The sequence below is a fragment of the Apus apus genome, chromosome 5, assembly GCF_020740795.1.
Source record: "Apus apus isolate bApuApu2 chromosome 5, bApuApu2.pri.cur, whole genome shotgun sequence".
NCBI lineage: Eukaryota > Metazoa > Chordata > Aves > Apodiformes > Apodidae > Apus > Apus apus.
In genome coordinates, this window is record NC_067286.1 from 28,916,952 (window position 1) to 28,931,393 (window position 14,442).

A 14,442-nucleotide genomic window follows, 5' to 3' on the forward strand; every position below is an offset into this window, starting at 1 on the left:
AATTACTTTTGGATTTGGTCTACGCGTCTGAAAGGAGGAATAAGAACTGGAGAAACCTTTGGGCTCTCTGCTGAGCCATTATTTTCCCATACTTTTCAAACTCAGAGGCTTCCTGCATTGCCCAGTGCATCACAAGAGAGCTGCCTTCAAACCACGTGAAGGGAAAGGTACTGAGCTTGTTTCCCTCCAAATGTGAGAATTTTGTGAGTTTTAGAGGGAGGTTTTGTTCTTACTCATCTTTTCACTATTCCCTGCGTTGCAAAAAAACAGCGATTTCAAGGTGATGCAGTTGCATCTGCTGTTCCGGAACAGCAGAGTGCAAGGGGGAAGTTTCCATTGCACCAAGGAGCTGCCAATCAGGGTGGTACCTAAGGGTAAGTATAATGAGTTTAAAGACATTGTGAGGTCTCCCATTTCCTTTTTGCTTTGAGGAACAGGTGGTGGCTTCATGACTAGGTCAATTGCTTAATCAATGCTATGAATTTTAACAGGAGTATGAGAAAATGTTTTAGCTTAATCAATCTTAAGACAGCCAGTTTGATATTGTGGACAAAAATTTCACATCTCACCTTTCTCACATTTTCACATTTCTAGATTCTGGTTTCTTTTCCACATGAAAACTCTAATCATGCAACTGTCAGTTACACTGAGTCACCACCCAGAAATCAGTTTCAGACAGAAGAGCCTGTTGCTCAATAACAAGGGATTAACTGGATTGAGCCTTAAATAAAAACTTCTTTCCAATTCCCATCTTCCCTGTCTATCCTGAAGAACTCTGCAGGTGTATATTCCATCTCTGTAGATTAAGTTGGACATTATTCTGATAGGAGGATATCAAATCACACTCCTGAATCAATCAACACAACCTCAAACCCTGCTCAATCCAGTCACTCTCACAGTAAAGACATTTTTTAAGTGCTTCAGCTCAGATATGCTCCACTGCAAGGAACCCTCTTTCAATGTCTTGACACCAGCTGCAATGACAGCATCACTGTTGACAAGACATATTTTCCCATTATTTTATAATAGTATAAAGTCCCCAAGAGCAAGAAAGGTCCCTTTCAACTACTGCTGTGCTGCCTATATGCAACAATGTAAGTTTTGCAATTTTAGCAATCATCTGAATTTTATTGCAGTGGAGTCACAGCCACAGAGAAGTCCTTCCCATTTCAGAACAGGAGGGTAAACTTCCCTGAACAGACTCATCAACGTGTATATCTGGTCTGATTTGGAAACAGACTCTGCAGGACAGATAAATTAGTATTTACTTTGCAGAGATAAACAACATCAAAATTTGAAGTCACAGGAATAGTTAGGTGCCTCCTAATGGACAATAGTCTACTGGTGAGGAGATGGAAAACAGTAGTTTTGCACCACTGTAGTGAATACTGCTACAGACTTAGTGAAAGCAGCTACCAGAAAAACAAGTACAAACCCTCCAGACAATTTACATGACCCTGAGTAAACTGAAAAACTACTGATGGCAAAGTTATTTGTTGCAATGGAACATATTCTGTCTGGGAATACGGGTAGGAATGGTTTTGTCCTCCAACTCCCAGTTCCTGCACCATCCACACTTTTGTACACATAGCTTTAATAAAACAGCAGACACGCATAAAATGTATTTCACATTCCTCTACTTGTCAAAAAAGTCTGGTAAGAGTATCTGGGTGTGAGAAAACACTGTTACAGGTTTTTTCTCCAAGAGTTTTTCCTACTCCTATCATAGGGAACGACTCTTCCTGGCTATACTGTAATAGCCGTAAAAGCGATGTAGCATTTAAAACTCACCCCAAACAAATATGCCTGCTTATTTAAACAGAATTAAAAAATCTTGGTTGGATACTGAACCCCTAACAATGATATGCAGAAAAAATAAGCAGGGGAGAAGGGGCACATGTTTCTCTCTCGTTACTTTTTTTGTGTGTGGTGTTAGCAGCGTGTTTGCTGGCAGCCCATGAGTACCATCTCACCCTCTTCCCTGCTAACCAAGGTCCTTACCGGTGACGACGCTGGGGATTTTGGACAGAAAGCTCTTGACAGTGCGGATGGGAACTCCACCTGTTTTGTCATCCTGCATTCTCGTAACGATGTCTTCAATCTGTCAAAAGGAAGGGAAGACTTAGTGGTTCATGCAAAATGGTGGCAGTAATGTTTATACACTGTGAGCGTGTGGACCCTGCTGGTAGGACAGGCTTCAAATGTACCGTGTGTATTTACTGCACAAACAAAGACCTGGAGACACAGCGACCAGCTCCCAAACCCTGAGCCTGGAAACCATGAGACACCACAGATCAGCTTGGAAGACAGTGGTCAGAAACTGACAATCCAATTGCAACTATGCTTTTTTTTGCTGACCAGAGGTGACAGAAAAGGTGGTGTTTGGTCCACATGGGAGTTGGGTTAGACTCTATAGTGCAACCAGCTTAAGAAGCTTCCTGTCCAGTCCACTTTCCCCAGTTTCTTCACATTCATTTGAATCCTTGATACTGTGACCTTGTGAGGGCTTTCATTTTCCAAAGGGTCCCAGACAGTTGCCTACAGCTTGAGAAGAGAATAAGACAGAACAACTGTAGAAGAATTTTCCCTGCCTCATGCTGTAGGCTGGGATGATACATGTCCTTGGTCGTTGTACAAAGTAAACAATCAAAAGTAAAGCGATCATTGAGAAAAACCCATTAGATTTTCACAGCCAAGTTAACTTTCACTTCACAGGCACATACATAAGCCATCATATACAGGAAAACATACAATCATGTTCAAAAGCCATGGCAATCAGAGGATCTGATTACTGGGAAAAGGAGAGATCAATCCTCCTCCCATTTACTCTGAAATGGGAAGGGATTTTTGCTCCTTCTGAGGCTACTGCATTTACTTGAAGGCAATGCCAGGGACAACAAAGAGCTGAACATAAGCACAGTGCAGAAAATTGGCATCTCCAGAAACTCTTCAAGTTAATAAGGTCTCAGAAGCCCAAGAAAAATAGACCTGAAGCTGTTGGCTCTGTTAGCTTGAGTGGTTGACAGCACAGCCCCTGCCACTGGTGACAGAGCAGAGGCCAACAGTGACCCAGCAGGGAGCACAGCCCTGATTTTACCTGAGGATTTTCTCCTCACAGATGCTACAAAACCCAACCATGGCAGAGAGGTTATGTGCTGGGAACACAGCCCATCTCTCTCCTAAAGGCAGCTCAAGCAGCTCTCTTCAACTCTGAAATAGGCTTCGTTTAGATGTGCAAGTGAGTTCCTTTTCACAGACTTAACACCTACATTTCAAAACAAGTTCAATTTCAAGCCTTCTTGAGGCAGTAAGAAAATCTCCCTGCCAACTTCAGACACTCGGTTTGATCACTGTGTTTTTAACCTCAGGCTATCACTTAACTGAACCATTCACACCTTGTTTATATATTATTTTTAAGTTAACACATGCCCTGAACAAATTCTCAGCAGAAATGAACTCACAAAGATGAAAATAACCTGAGATATTGAATAGATTATGGTAGGATTTGGTACCTACAGTTAATTAGTGTTAGAATAATAATGCTATGCTTCCCCAACCCAAACACTACAAAAATTTATACCACCTTTTACACTTCATCTGAACTTTATGCAAGGTTATTTGCTGATCAAAACAGTTTATTCAAGTCTGAGGATACCTGGAGGAGTAACTGCTTCTCTCAGGCTGGACAAGAAGCATTTCACAGCACCCCATGGTTTTGAGAGGGGCCCGACAGCATCCCTTGTTGTGAACACCCACCTACAAGGATTCAGTGATCCAAGATCAGACCTGCTGGGGCAAAGGATGGCTTGGTTGCCTGCAAACAGTGGACCAAGAGGGTCAGCCAGAGTAAAAAACACTTCCACTAGGCAATGAAAAAGTATCTTGGTTACCAACTAGTTATGCGCCTTCATCTGAATGCAGCTGTGGCTGGCACCGGAGAGGTTTTTCCATGCATGCTAGGAGGAACATGTAATGAATCCCACATCTCCAGGAACATTTAAGAGCTTTCAAAATGCAAGCGTATTTTTTTGGTAAAATTGTTAAGCTTCCCTTTTCTATTTCAATGAAAAGTTCAGAATGAAAAGTGAGTTAAAATAACTGTTTTGAAACAGAAAAATAAACATGTTACTTTTGCTCACTGTAAACTAAAAGAAACACCAGATGTGATTTATGTCATTATCACCCCAAGAGAAGTTCAATTCCAAGTAAATTATTTCTTTAATTATGTTAAAAGCAAACAATACACCATTTTTTTCCTGAACTATCCCCATTCCAAGCTATCAAGCAGGCACTGGTGTCTCAAATGGGGCCATTAATTTGGTTTTCATTCACAATTATAAAAGCCTACTGCAATTTTAAACCAAATAAAGAAAATTACCCTAACAAAGACTCCTTCCCAAAAGGCTCCTTCTTCCTCTTGTCTACCAGCATGACTACTGGCACTTTCTGCTCTCCTTACTTCTGAGTGTCCGATGTTTCTTCTCTCCTTCCTTCCCTGTTGTCTCATCTGATCCAGACCCAACTACACACATCGTCCCTCTCCAGCACACCAGCCTTTGCAGCCTGCTGCCTGAGAGCCCAGGAGCTTACAGCCCCTGGCTATACATTGTCTTTCCATTCCCAATGTGCTTTCTTGTGCCCTCCAGCAAATTTCTTCACTGCTCAAAGGGGGCAGTATATCCCATTCAAATAAACATTTTATGATTGTGTTATGCTTTCTTAAAATTATAAACAAGTTTTAAATAAAATATTAAAAAACTGTATTATGCGACTCCTGTCAAGTTTCTGGTCAGTCCACTACAAACTGAAGATCTGACTCTGTGCACCAGCCTTTGTATTTTGCATCCACCCCAACATTTGCAGATATTACCACCCTGGATCCAACTTTCTGCCTAGATATGGAAATATTTCATGAAATAAGTGATACGGTGACAAAGTGGGAAAAAAGTGATTGTCAGAGCTTCAAGTGTGGAAAAAAGCAAACAGGGAACATCAAGCGTGAAGGTCACTTTTATCAAAGCTTTTCATCTTTTTAAGAGAGTTACCTAGACACTTCACTGCTAATGATTCTCCCTACAGTTTCTCCATGTCATTAAATATCCTTTAGGTTGCTCTATCTGGCAGACAGGGAATAGGAGTCCTTGATTAGTTCATTTCATCAGGCTAGGAGACAAGAACTAGTAAAACTAAGCATTCCTCATATTTATCACTTCTAAATGAGTGAGCTTCAGTGAACTAAATTCTGCTCAACAAAAGTCATGATAGGATCAGGCAAAGTTGTTTGTTTTTTGTTTTGTTTTGTTTTCTATTATGGGGGTCACTGGTATTTCAAGCAGGTCTCATTTTGCAATAGTAAGGGGAACTGTTGCTCTTCTAAGTGGATTCTGGGTCAATAATTTGCTAAGAAAACCAGAGCAATTTATGTATCTGCTGTCACTGTTAGCTACACACTGTGATGTATGCCTAACAAGCTAAATCTGCCTTTCCTCCTGACTGGTTGCTGATACCTCTGCTCTCTACATTTGTCCAGAATGATTTTATTTCCCATTACCCCACTTTCAATGCATTGAGAAAAGCTTTTGGCATCAGGAGCATGTTGTCAGTGGAGACAGGACTCTACAACAGGTAGTTTATGAGAGTTTACCAACATATTCTGTTATACAGAATGTGCTGGGGATTCAGTGCATATGTGGGATTTGCTGATATTCATTAGACCTCTTGTTTTCCACTATCAGCGCTTCTGCTGGCCTAAGGAGGGTGATGGCATGAAGTAAGAAGACCTTGAATTTCTGACAGAGCTCACATATCTATCACTGGGAGATGAGAAGTCCCTGTTCTGAGGGAGGGAAAAATAAAATGTTACATTTGTTGATGTGTTATCATGATTAAGTCACAATACAACAACAAATGTGACAATCACAGTCTGGCAACTTTGGATTGGTGCCACACAACATCCATCCCTAGTATTACCATTACAAGGGGAAAAGGACTCAGGACTTTGCAGTAGCTTCTCTTTCTCCCAGCACCAAAAATCAAGCAGGCATCCTGACTGCAGCTCACTGGTGTGCACAGCCTTGCTGAGCCCTGGAAGCACCCTGCTCATGGTCAAAGCTGACTCTGGAGGCAACACACTGAAGGAAGGACAAGTGACACACAAATAAAAAAGATAACACCTCCTGCCTCTCAAGACCCCATGCCTGGACACCAACAACAGCTTACTGGAACTACCCAGCTCAACATGGTTCATTGCAACTGAATGATTACCAAGTAATTATGTCAGAGGCCACCTCAGTACCATTTACCAGCTCGTTTTTGTGAGCTAGTGAGGGAAACAGTGCCCTTTTCATATTGTAGCCTTGGAATTGGCCGCATATACTCCCCTGGACCCTGCAGGAAAGGTTGTACTGCCTATTTCTGAATATTTTGGTATGCTCCAGGTTCCTGTCTGATTACTCAAGGCAGGTACCCTGCTCCTGGGGATCCCTGTCACCAGTTCTCCTATGCTGAAGAGTCTCCAAGTACCACTCACCAGCACCAACATTATAGGTAGAGGGTTGGATACTCAGCTCTGTGAGATGTCAAATATCCTCTTCGCCCCAGCAGATGAGAGCTCTCATGAATACTGGTGGAGCCGGATGGTACATGGAGACAAGGGTGACTCTGTTGTCAGCTAACATGACAGCAACAAGTATAAACACATCTGATCCTTTACTCTTGACTGAAATACAAGTTTAAAATAGACTGTTTCTCACATTGCCAAGCCCTATGGGTCCCACAGGTGCCTCTGACCAGCTCTCTGACACTACCAGCACGCCGGTGCCCACTCCTGCCACGCAGCCCCATGTATGCACAGACAAGGAAAGTTAATTTGACAGGATGTCTGAAACCAACTTGCTTCACCAGTCCAGACAATTTCATTCTGCTCAAACACAGGAAGAGGAGGCTGGAAAAAAACCCAGGGCACCTCCCTTGGTCAGCCTTGAGGGAGAAAGGACGGCCTTGCATCTGAGACAGGGCTGGAAAACAGCAGAGCAGCATCACAGAGAACTGCTATGTGACCTTCAGCAAACAGCTTCATCTATCTCTGTACAGGTGTCCTCTCCTGTATAATGGAGTTAATGCTGAATCACACATAGAGGGAGTGAAATTTAATTCAAAGATGTCAGAAAAGGACTGGGTATGTCTTGGATAGTGGATGCTACACAACTACTAAAGATACACAGCGTGATTTGGCTGCTTCCCCCATAACTATCTTCCAACAATGGCTTAGGGCAGGGGCACTGATGGAACTTGTTCTCTTCCTGATGGAGTCTTATCTCTGCTTCTTTTTAAATTTTAGAGCTCATTTGAGATAAAGGGCAGAGTATACCACATAGCGCCCTCATGCTTAAGTGTGTGTCAGGGATAAAAGACAATAACAAGTGTGTTCTTCAGATGTTTACTGGGAGGGTGAAACAGATCTATTAATGTCACCTTGAGATTGGTAACATGCTTTAGCGTTTATAAATCTCTACTGTGAATAGAACAGAAAGAAAAGCTACCAAGGCACTCGTAGCGATTATTCATATGCTGCTGCTAATCTAGCAAGAGCTTCACATACTGAATATCCACTCAGCAAGTCATCAAGTGGAGGGACAGGTTTCAGCACGTCCATTGAATTAACCAAACCAATGTTTAGGGAAAAACTGTGACACTTCTTATTCAGCTCCTGAGGTGAAACACTGGAGTCTGGGGAGTACCAGGCACTAGCTTTTTGATCAGATTATCCCTCCCCATAACACAGCCCAGGATGTCAGCTCTGCACAGCACCCCTGGCTCAGCCCAGGCTGTGTTATAAGAAAACGCAGTCACAGAAAATGGAAGCTGGAGCTATTCGCCTCAGGCAGTCTATGCACAGTTGGAAGACAGGGTTTAATATTCACCAGAAAAACAAAGCTTAGCAAATTAATTCAGCGCACATTCTCCAAATGACCTGAACTAATGTGATTTTTTCCCTCCCCAAAATCAAACTTTTTAGCCCATCACTGTTAACAGTTAGAAGTAAAAGACATCAATGCAAGTGTCAGGCAAACTCAATTTTTCATTAAAAAACATTGTGTTGGACAACACCCAATGACCTCAAATTCTACATGAGCTATAACTGCTTAAAACAGGAGGCTATTTCTGACTGTTTAGAAAGCTATGTAAAATACTAAAAATTAAGTCTTGAATACTGTGGGACTCTATATTTTTTGCATTTTACAGCATAACAGAAGTTTCTTGTGAAGAGCGGTACATTTTTTCCCCCCATGCTTTCTACAATTATGGTAAAAATATCACATATATGCATGTAATAAGCTTGAGAGATCTTACACCATTTAAAGCATGGCCACTCTAATTAGAAACCTTCTCAAGTTAGCTGCAAATTAGACCAAACATTTACTTTGCTCTGTATGCAGAAGTTTTACATTTTTGTATGACTGTAGGAAAGTATCATAAATATCCAGGGAAGACGATGTAAATTTTAAATAAAGCACTCTAATGAAAACCAAAAGGCCACAGAATTATGACTGAGGTGTAATTCAAGTCAGATTTTGATGGAAAAAATTCTACCATTACTGCCATACAGTATGTGTTGAACAGGGGTGGCTTTTGCATGACTTAGGAACTATGCAATCGCATATGCAAATCTATGCAGAGATACAGGCATAAATGCAGATTGTTTCAGCCAGGAAAACTGTAGGGTGGAATAACCTATAAACTGTTTCACAGTGCGTAGTCTGGACTGGAGGAACCACTTTGGGGAAAAAAGTAAGAAGTTCAGTCCCTCTGTCTCCTAAACAGTAGTGCTAAGAGAGTCCACCGGTGCTGACAGCATCTGGGCTGTTGGTATCTTGCCAGGTAGTGACAGCATGAAGCCTCCCAGACCATTTTACACAGGTCACCAATCACCTGGTACTAACTACTTCTGACCAGCAAGATTAGAATGGACAATCCTGAAGGGCTCTTCAGTGACTATCTGCAGATAGAAGCCCAAATTAAAGCTAAGCAGCAGCATGGCTTGAAATATGAAGGAATAAAGTTACAATAGGAAATCTAGAGCTGCACCTATGGTAATATATTCACCGCAGTCCCCTTATGTCAATAACCAAGAGTGGTTGGGGGGAGAGCATGAGAACATGTACTCTTTTTTGACAAGCTTTTACTGAAGTCACTGACTACAGGGACTGACAGCATCCTGCTGCCTTGCTCCAGCCAGGGTCAGATGCACAAGTTGTCATGGAAACGGCAGAGATTTTCTTTTCTGTTGCATCACTGCACTGAACGTAAAACTATGCAGGTCTCCAGATTGCTTGTACAGTGATGAATGAGAACAAGTGGAGCAGACATGCCTACCACAGCCCACACAGGGACTACTGTAGGAAGAGTAAACTCCATACACAACATGACAGAGCTTCTTTGCATGCCTGCTCCCCTCCCTCCAAGCAAACACATGCAGGCCCCTTGCTACCCCCATGGCAGGCAGGCCAGCAGGGTGAAGCCCATTAACCCAACTTCAGGAATTCCCAGAAGCAACGCTGTGACCCACTTGCCATCTAAAATAACACTGCACAAACTGCTCAAATTTGAAAGTGTCAAAAGTAGGAGAGCTTTAGTTTAACAGCTTTGATTTTGCAAGAGCTTCTTTTGGAGGGTTAGCTCCCACACCTTGAAATGCACTTTGAGTTCTGGCCATGAACTAATCCTCAGGCAAAACAAAGTTATGCTGAAACCTGGTTTTGTGCTTGAATGACTAAGAAAACTCCAGGAATCTTAAATCCTCCAACAATACCAGGCTGAGTCTTCAATTCATAATGTGACTTGAAGACAGCTTTTCTATCCTGCTGAGAAGCAGCACATGGGAGTTTTGGTAATACATTAGATTATATGAAATAAACAATGGACGAGGTGAACACAATAGCCAAGTAGCTGCAGTTAGATACTAATTCCTGGATTCATTGTAAAGACTCACTTGAGATCCAAGACAGTGCTTGTAGTTCATGAGCAGTAGCAAAAAGGTTGCAGAAATTAACTCGGTGGAAGACGGGACAAGGCTCTCATGAGAATGAACACACTAAATTTTCACCCATCAGAGGGTACTCTGCACTTGGTGAGCCCCAGGCTAGGGGTAATATTGCATTAAGCTTTCTGCCACCACCGTGCCTTTGATGTTAATCTAGGCACAACTATCATTCATGTATCCCACATGTACACACATTTTTCAAATCCTAGCCTGCAGTGGTCTATGCATGGCCTGGCACTAGAAAGCAGCACCTCTCTCTCCCCTGTAATGTTGAATAATGTTTGATATACTTGCCCAAGGACATCACATTCCTCTGGAACATGAAATATAAGGCACTTCCAGACAGAGAAATACTGGGTTTTGGTGGATATTTGATCTGTTTCCAGACACAAACTTGCAACTTGATAAAAATGAAGAGCTGGTTATGAACTGCAACCAAACCACTTCACACCAAATCCACAAAGCCAAGGCAGCCTCCCATCTGCACCTTCTGAGAGTTGGGAAATGGACAGTATTCTCAAGGCTTATCATTCTTCTCTGGCACTGGAAACACAGAGCTGCCACCTCCCACCCTCTCTGCCTTCAACACCAGGCTGGGGAGGAGAGGGCTATCCAGCCACCTCCTCCACAGCCCCACTGGCATGTGAAAATGCTCCTTCCTGTGCAACAAGGGGGAAAAGGCCACTCCTGGGCCTGGCAGAAAATGAATTATTTTAAATTATGCTAGCAAGTATTAAAAAAAAAAAAAGTTGTTCCCCCCTCACTATAAAATGCAGCAACTGCTACATAATCAAGTATTTAATTAAATATTCATTGAAATGAAATACAGAGACATAAACATTAAACAGGCAAGAAGTGGGGATGGAATTGGTGGATGCCCAGTCAGGGTTTTAGCACTGCTACTGCTGTCTTTAAAAATCTGAGTAATGATAAGTAGGGAATGTCATTGTATCACCTCAAACACTCAGAGAGGACTGTGTCATTCTCTGATGCTCACTTTTTAAAATCAAATCAGATTTTGTACCGAAACAGTGGATTTTCAACAGGAAGGAAAACTCAGCAGCTGAGGGGAAAAAAAAAAAAAACAACACCAAAAAAATCTGCTACATTCCCAACCATATTCTGCATGTGGAGGAAGAAAACAGAAAGAAAGTAACTCCCATTTAAAGGTACTATTTTCTCTTTAAAACGGTAAGGCCACATAAGCACTTTGATCTAGGTCCAATGCCTGAGAGAAGATCTGTGTCTGTGCCTTCAAGAAAGGGCTGAAAGAAATTTGTAGTGAGGATGACACATGAGTCATAAAACAGGATTTCTACTTCTTGTTTCAATCTGAGTTTCAAAAAAGCACTATCAAGTGGAGGCAGAATTAAACTACATAAAATGAACTTAAGAATATTAGAATTTAATAAGAAATGCAGTGTACCATTGTTTTCTCTTCATTTTGTAAAGCTTCATAAACACGTTCCCAACTTCTCCCACAGTAAAGAAGCTACTTGGAACCACTCAGAAAATAGCTCATAACCTATTTCCAGTATGAGATGCAAAAGTTTGGTTTCTTGTTCCTTGCAGGAAAGCTGTATCACAGGCACCAAATCTCCACCGTTACCTTTCCTAATGACTTGATGAGGGAAACTAACCAGCGTATCCTTTCTTTCTGTTTTGGTTGTTGATGGGCTCCTGTGGTTTAGCTAAAATAAATGATGCACAAATAGATATGTAAACAGACCAAATGCTTCTCTTCAGAACTACAAAAAGGTAAGTCCAGGAATCCTTTTTTTTCCCTGCCTTTTTTTTTTTTTTTTAAGTATTCCTCAGTGTATATAATACTGTGGCACATAACACAGTGTGACAGGTAATTTCATGCACCATTTAACTCCTTGCACTGCAAAGTGCCATAGTACAATAAAGATTAGATACACCCTTCTCACCCCCAAATGCTGTGAAGTAGATGCAAAGTAGAGCAGTTTATAAATTGCAGGAAAAAGAAACCCTATTCACCACCATCAAAAGGTTGTATTTTGTTTCTCCCACTCTCCACGTGATTGACAGTGCCATCCTGCAATTTTTTTTTTTACATAAAAAAACCTTAAAATTACTTTAAAAATTCTAAAGGCAGAGACACAGAAAATACCCCAGCTTTTTCACCCACGATTAAAGGTACAAGGAAATGTTATTTTATTTTGAATTTCAGAACAGAGGGAAGAAAGAGGCTTTGTGATGATTTATTTGTTGGAGAGTGAAACAATGTAGATTTGGATTTACCTTTTTTCATACCTCTACAAACTATGTCTTTTCTCCATTTTGCCTTTTGTATACATATATTAAAAAACCGGATAATTTTCAGATCACAAAAATGTACAAGATTATCAGTGTTGGAAACTGAAGACCTTGCTTTAGCTCATGAAGAGACAAAGCTGAAGTGTTCAGCACTGCAAGACTTTCTGTACAAGTGCTGAGGAAGAATTCCAGACAAAAGGCAGTGATGAGCAGGGTCAGTCTGTGCACCCACACCATATTTAAAACACTCTGCAAAGTACAAATGCCATTTTTTAGTGAGGTGATAAGGTTTGGGCATTTAGTAATTTTTGAAAAAAAAATTTTTCAAGTACTCTGCTTCACTCTCTGGTATGCTAGTGACTAACAGTAAAATGAAAAGTATTAGAGAAAATTAAAAATAAATCTGAGCATTAATCAAACTAGATCTGATAGTGTCTCACCAAAGTTACCTTAATTCCAGACTCGATTTATTCAAATATGCTAAGTTATTCTGACAGGCCAGCTTGCATAACATAGGAGTCCCAGAGCCTCTTGAACTGAGTCACTCAATTGCTTTGGCCCTTGCCTTTGAGAGCAGTGATTGCTAGAATGAAAACCCAGAAACCTCACAGATCACTAACTGGAAGGCATGACTTAAAAATGCACATATGATTATCATAACACAATCATAATTACTGGATTAACTAGCATTCTCATGCACAGCAACTACCATTTATTATTTTAAAACGGATGAGTGCTTTCCCTTTGGCAAAGCAAATGTTGCAAACCAAACAGTAGTTATAAGTTTTGTTGTGGCTAAATTTCAGTCCTCACCATGGCTGAAAGTATTTACTTCAACACTGATTTTATGATTTATTCAGTGATTCTACTACTGTTAGCTCTGTCCTTTGGTGGCAACGACACTGTCAATTTACTAAGAGGAGTACTTAAACAAAAACAATTTATAACAACACCTTGGAAAAAGAGTAGTTTTCCTTGTTCGTATAAAGAGATATGTCAAATGTTTTCTCCTACAAAGATTTCCTTCTTCTGCTAATAATGAATCAAGGAACACATCACTTCCAGTAAACTTGTGGCAGTTAATAAAACAGATGCTAGGTCTGCTTTGCTTTCAAATCTCACCATCAAACTGCTCTTTGATTCAACTCTGGTAGTGATATTTTGTAATACATACTGAAACCTTTCCAAAACAAGTCAGGTGCCCCAGCTCTGCAGAACACAACTGCACTTTGGTTGGGCAGAAACAGATAAAATTTCTGTGAATCCTGCTGGAGACATCCACTTTAAAGACTTCTACCTCTTGACACCTAACCAGTACGTTCCTTAATTCAGTAGGGAGAAGACTTAGTTGTAGAATGAAAGCTAGAAATCCCACAAAGACATATACTGCTTACTTGTGGCAGCTTATTGCTGTCTTCTCTACAGGGGCCTGTTAAGAGACAACCAAAGACACCGCTCACAATGCAGAATTGCCCAGCAAGAACACGAGGGGCTCTCGCCTGCCTCTCCTGCCAGCAGACAGCACAAAAGTCTGTCTCTGGCCCTGTAATGCTGACTTGCTGTTTTATTCACTGAGAAAGGACAGAACAGAATGAAAGGAGCAGACACTGCATCCTGCGGCTACAGCTCAGTGACTGTTTCAACATGTGAACAGACCAAATGAGAGCGAGTGAGCTACCTCCAGAGCATAAAATAACTACTCCTACCCTGTCTTCTGTCACTGCCATGTGACATCTGTATGCATACACAGTCTGGGGGTTTATTTTAAATGCAGAAAATATTCACTCCAAAACATTAAAGAGTAAATAAACTTTCTGCATGATACAGGTAATTTTCCCCATGGATTTAATGTTCAATTAACTGTGCTTTCACATAGTGTAGAAGCAGAATACCCAGCACAGATAACAGGAGCACAGACAGCACAGTAGAATTTTGTTTGATTTAAAAAAAAGAAAAAAAAAAGTTAAATGTCTACACAAATGAGTTGTGTAAGCCTATAAGACTGGTTAGCAAGAATATATTTTCCACTACTTTTTAAGTGCTTGACATTGAGAGATGGGATTATTAAATACACAACTATGTTGCAAGAGAGCAGACAGATGGAGTATTTGGTCATAGGT

General features: G+C 41.1%; 1 protein-coding gene across 8 annotated transcripts in view; it reads right to left on the reverse strand.

The window, feature by feature from the left end:
- The window catches only part of RGS6 (regulator of G protein signaling 6), a 270,371-nt gene that overhangs the window by 100,643 nt on the left and 155,286 nt on the right, over nucleotides 1–14,442 (reverse strand). For all 8 annotated transcript variants that reach the window (XM_051620985.1, XM_051620989.1, XM_051620986.1 and 5 more), the window contains one exon: nucleotides 2,002–2,101. In XM_051620985.1, coding sequence (XP_051476945.1) covers nucleotides 2,002–2,101 — 100 coding nt within the window. The remainder of the gene's footprint in view (nucleotides 1–2,001; nucleotides 2,102–14,442) is intronic.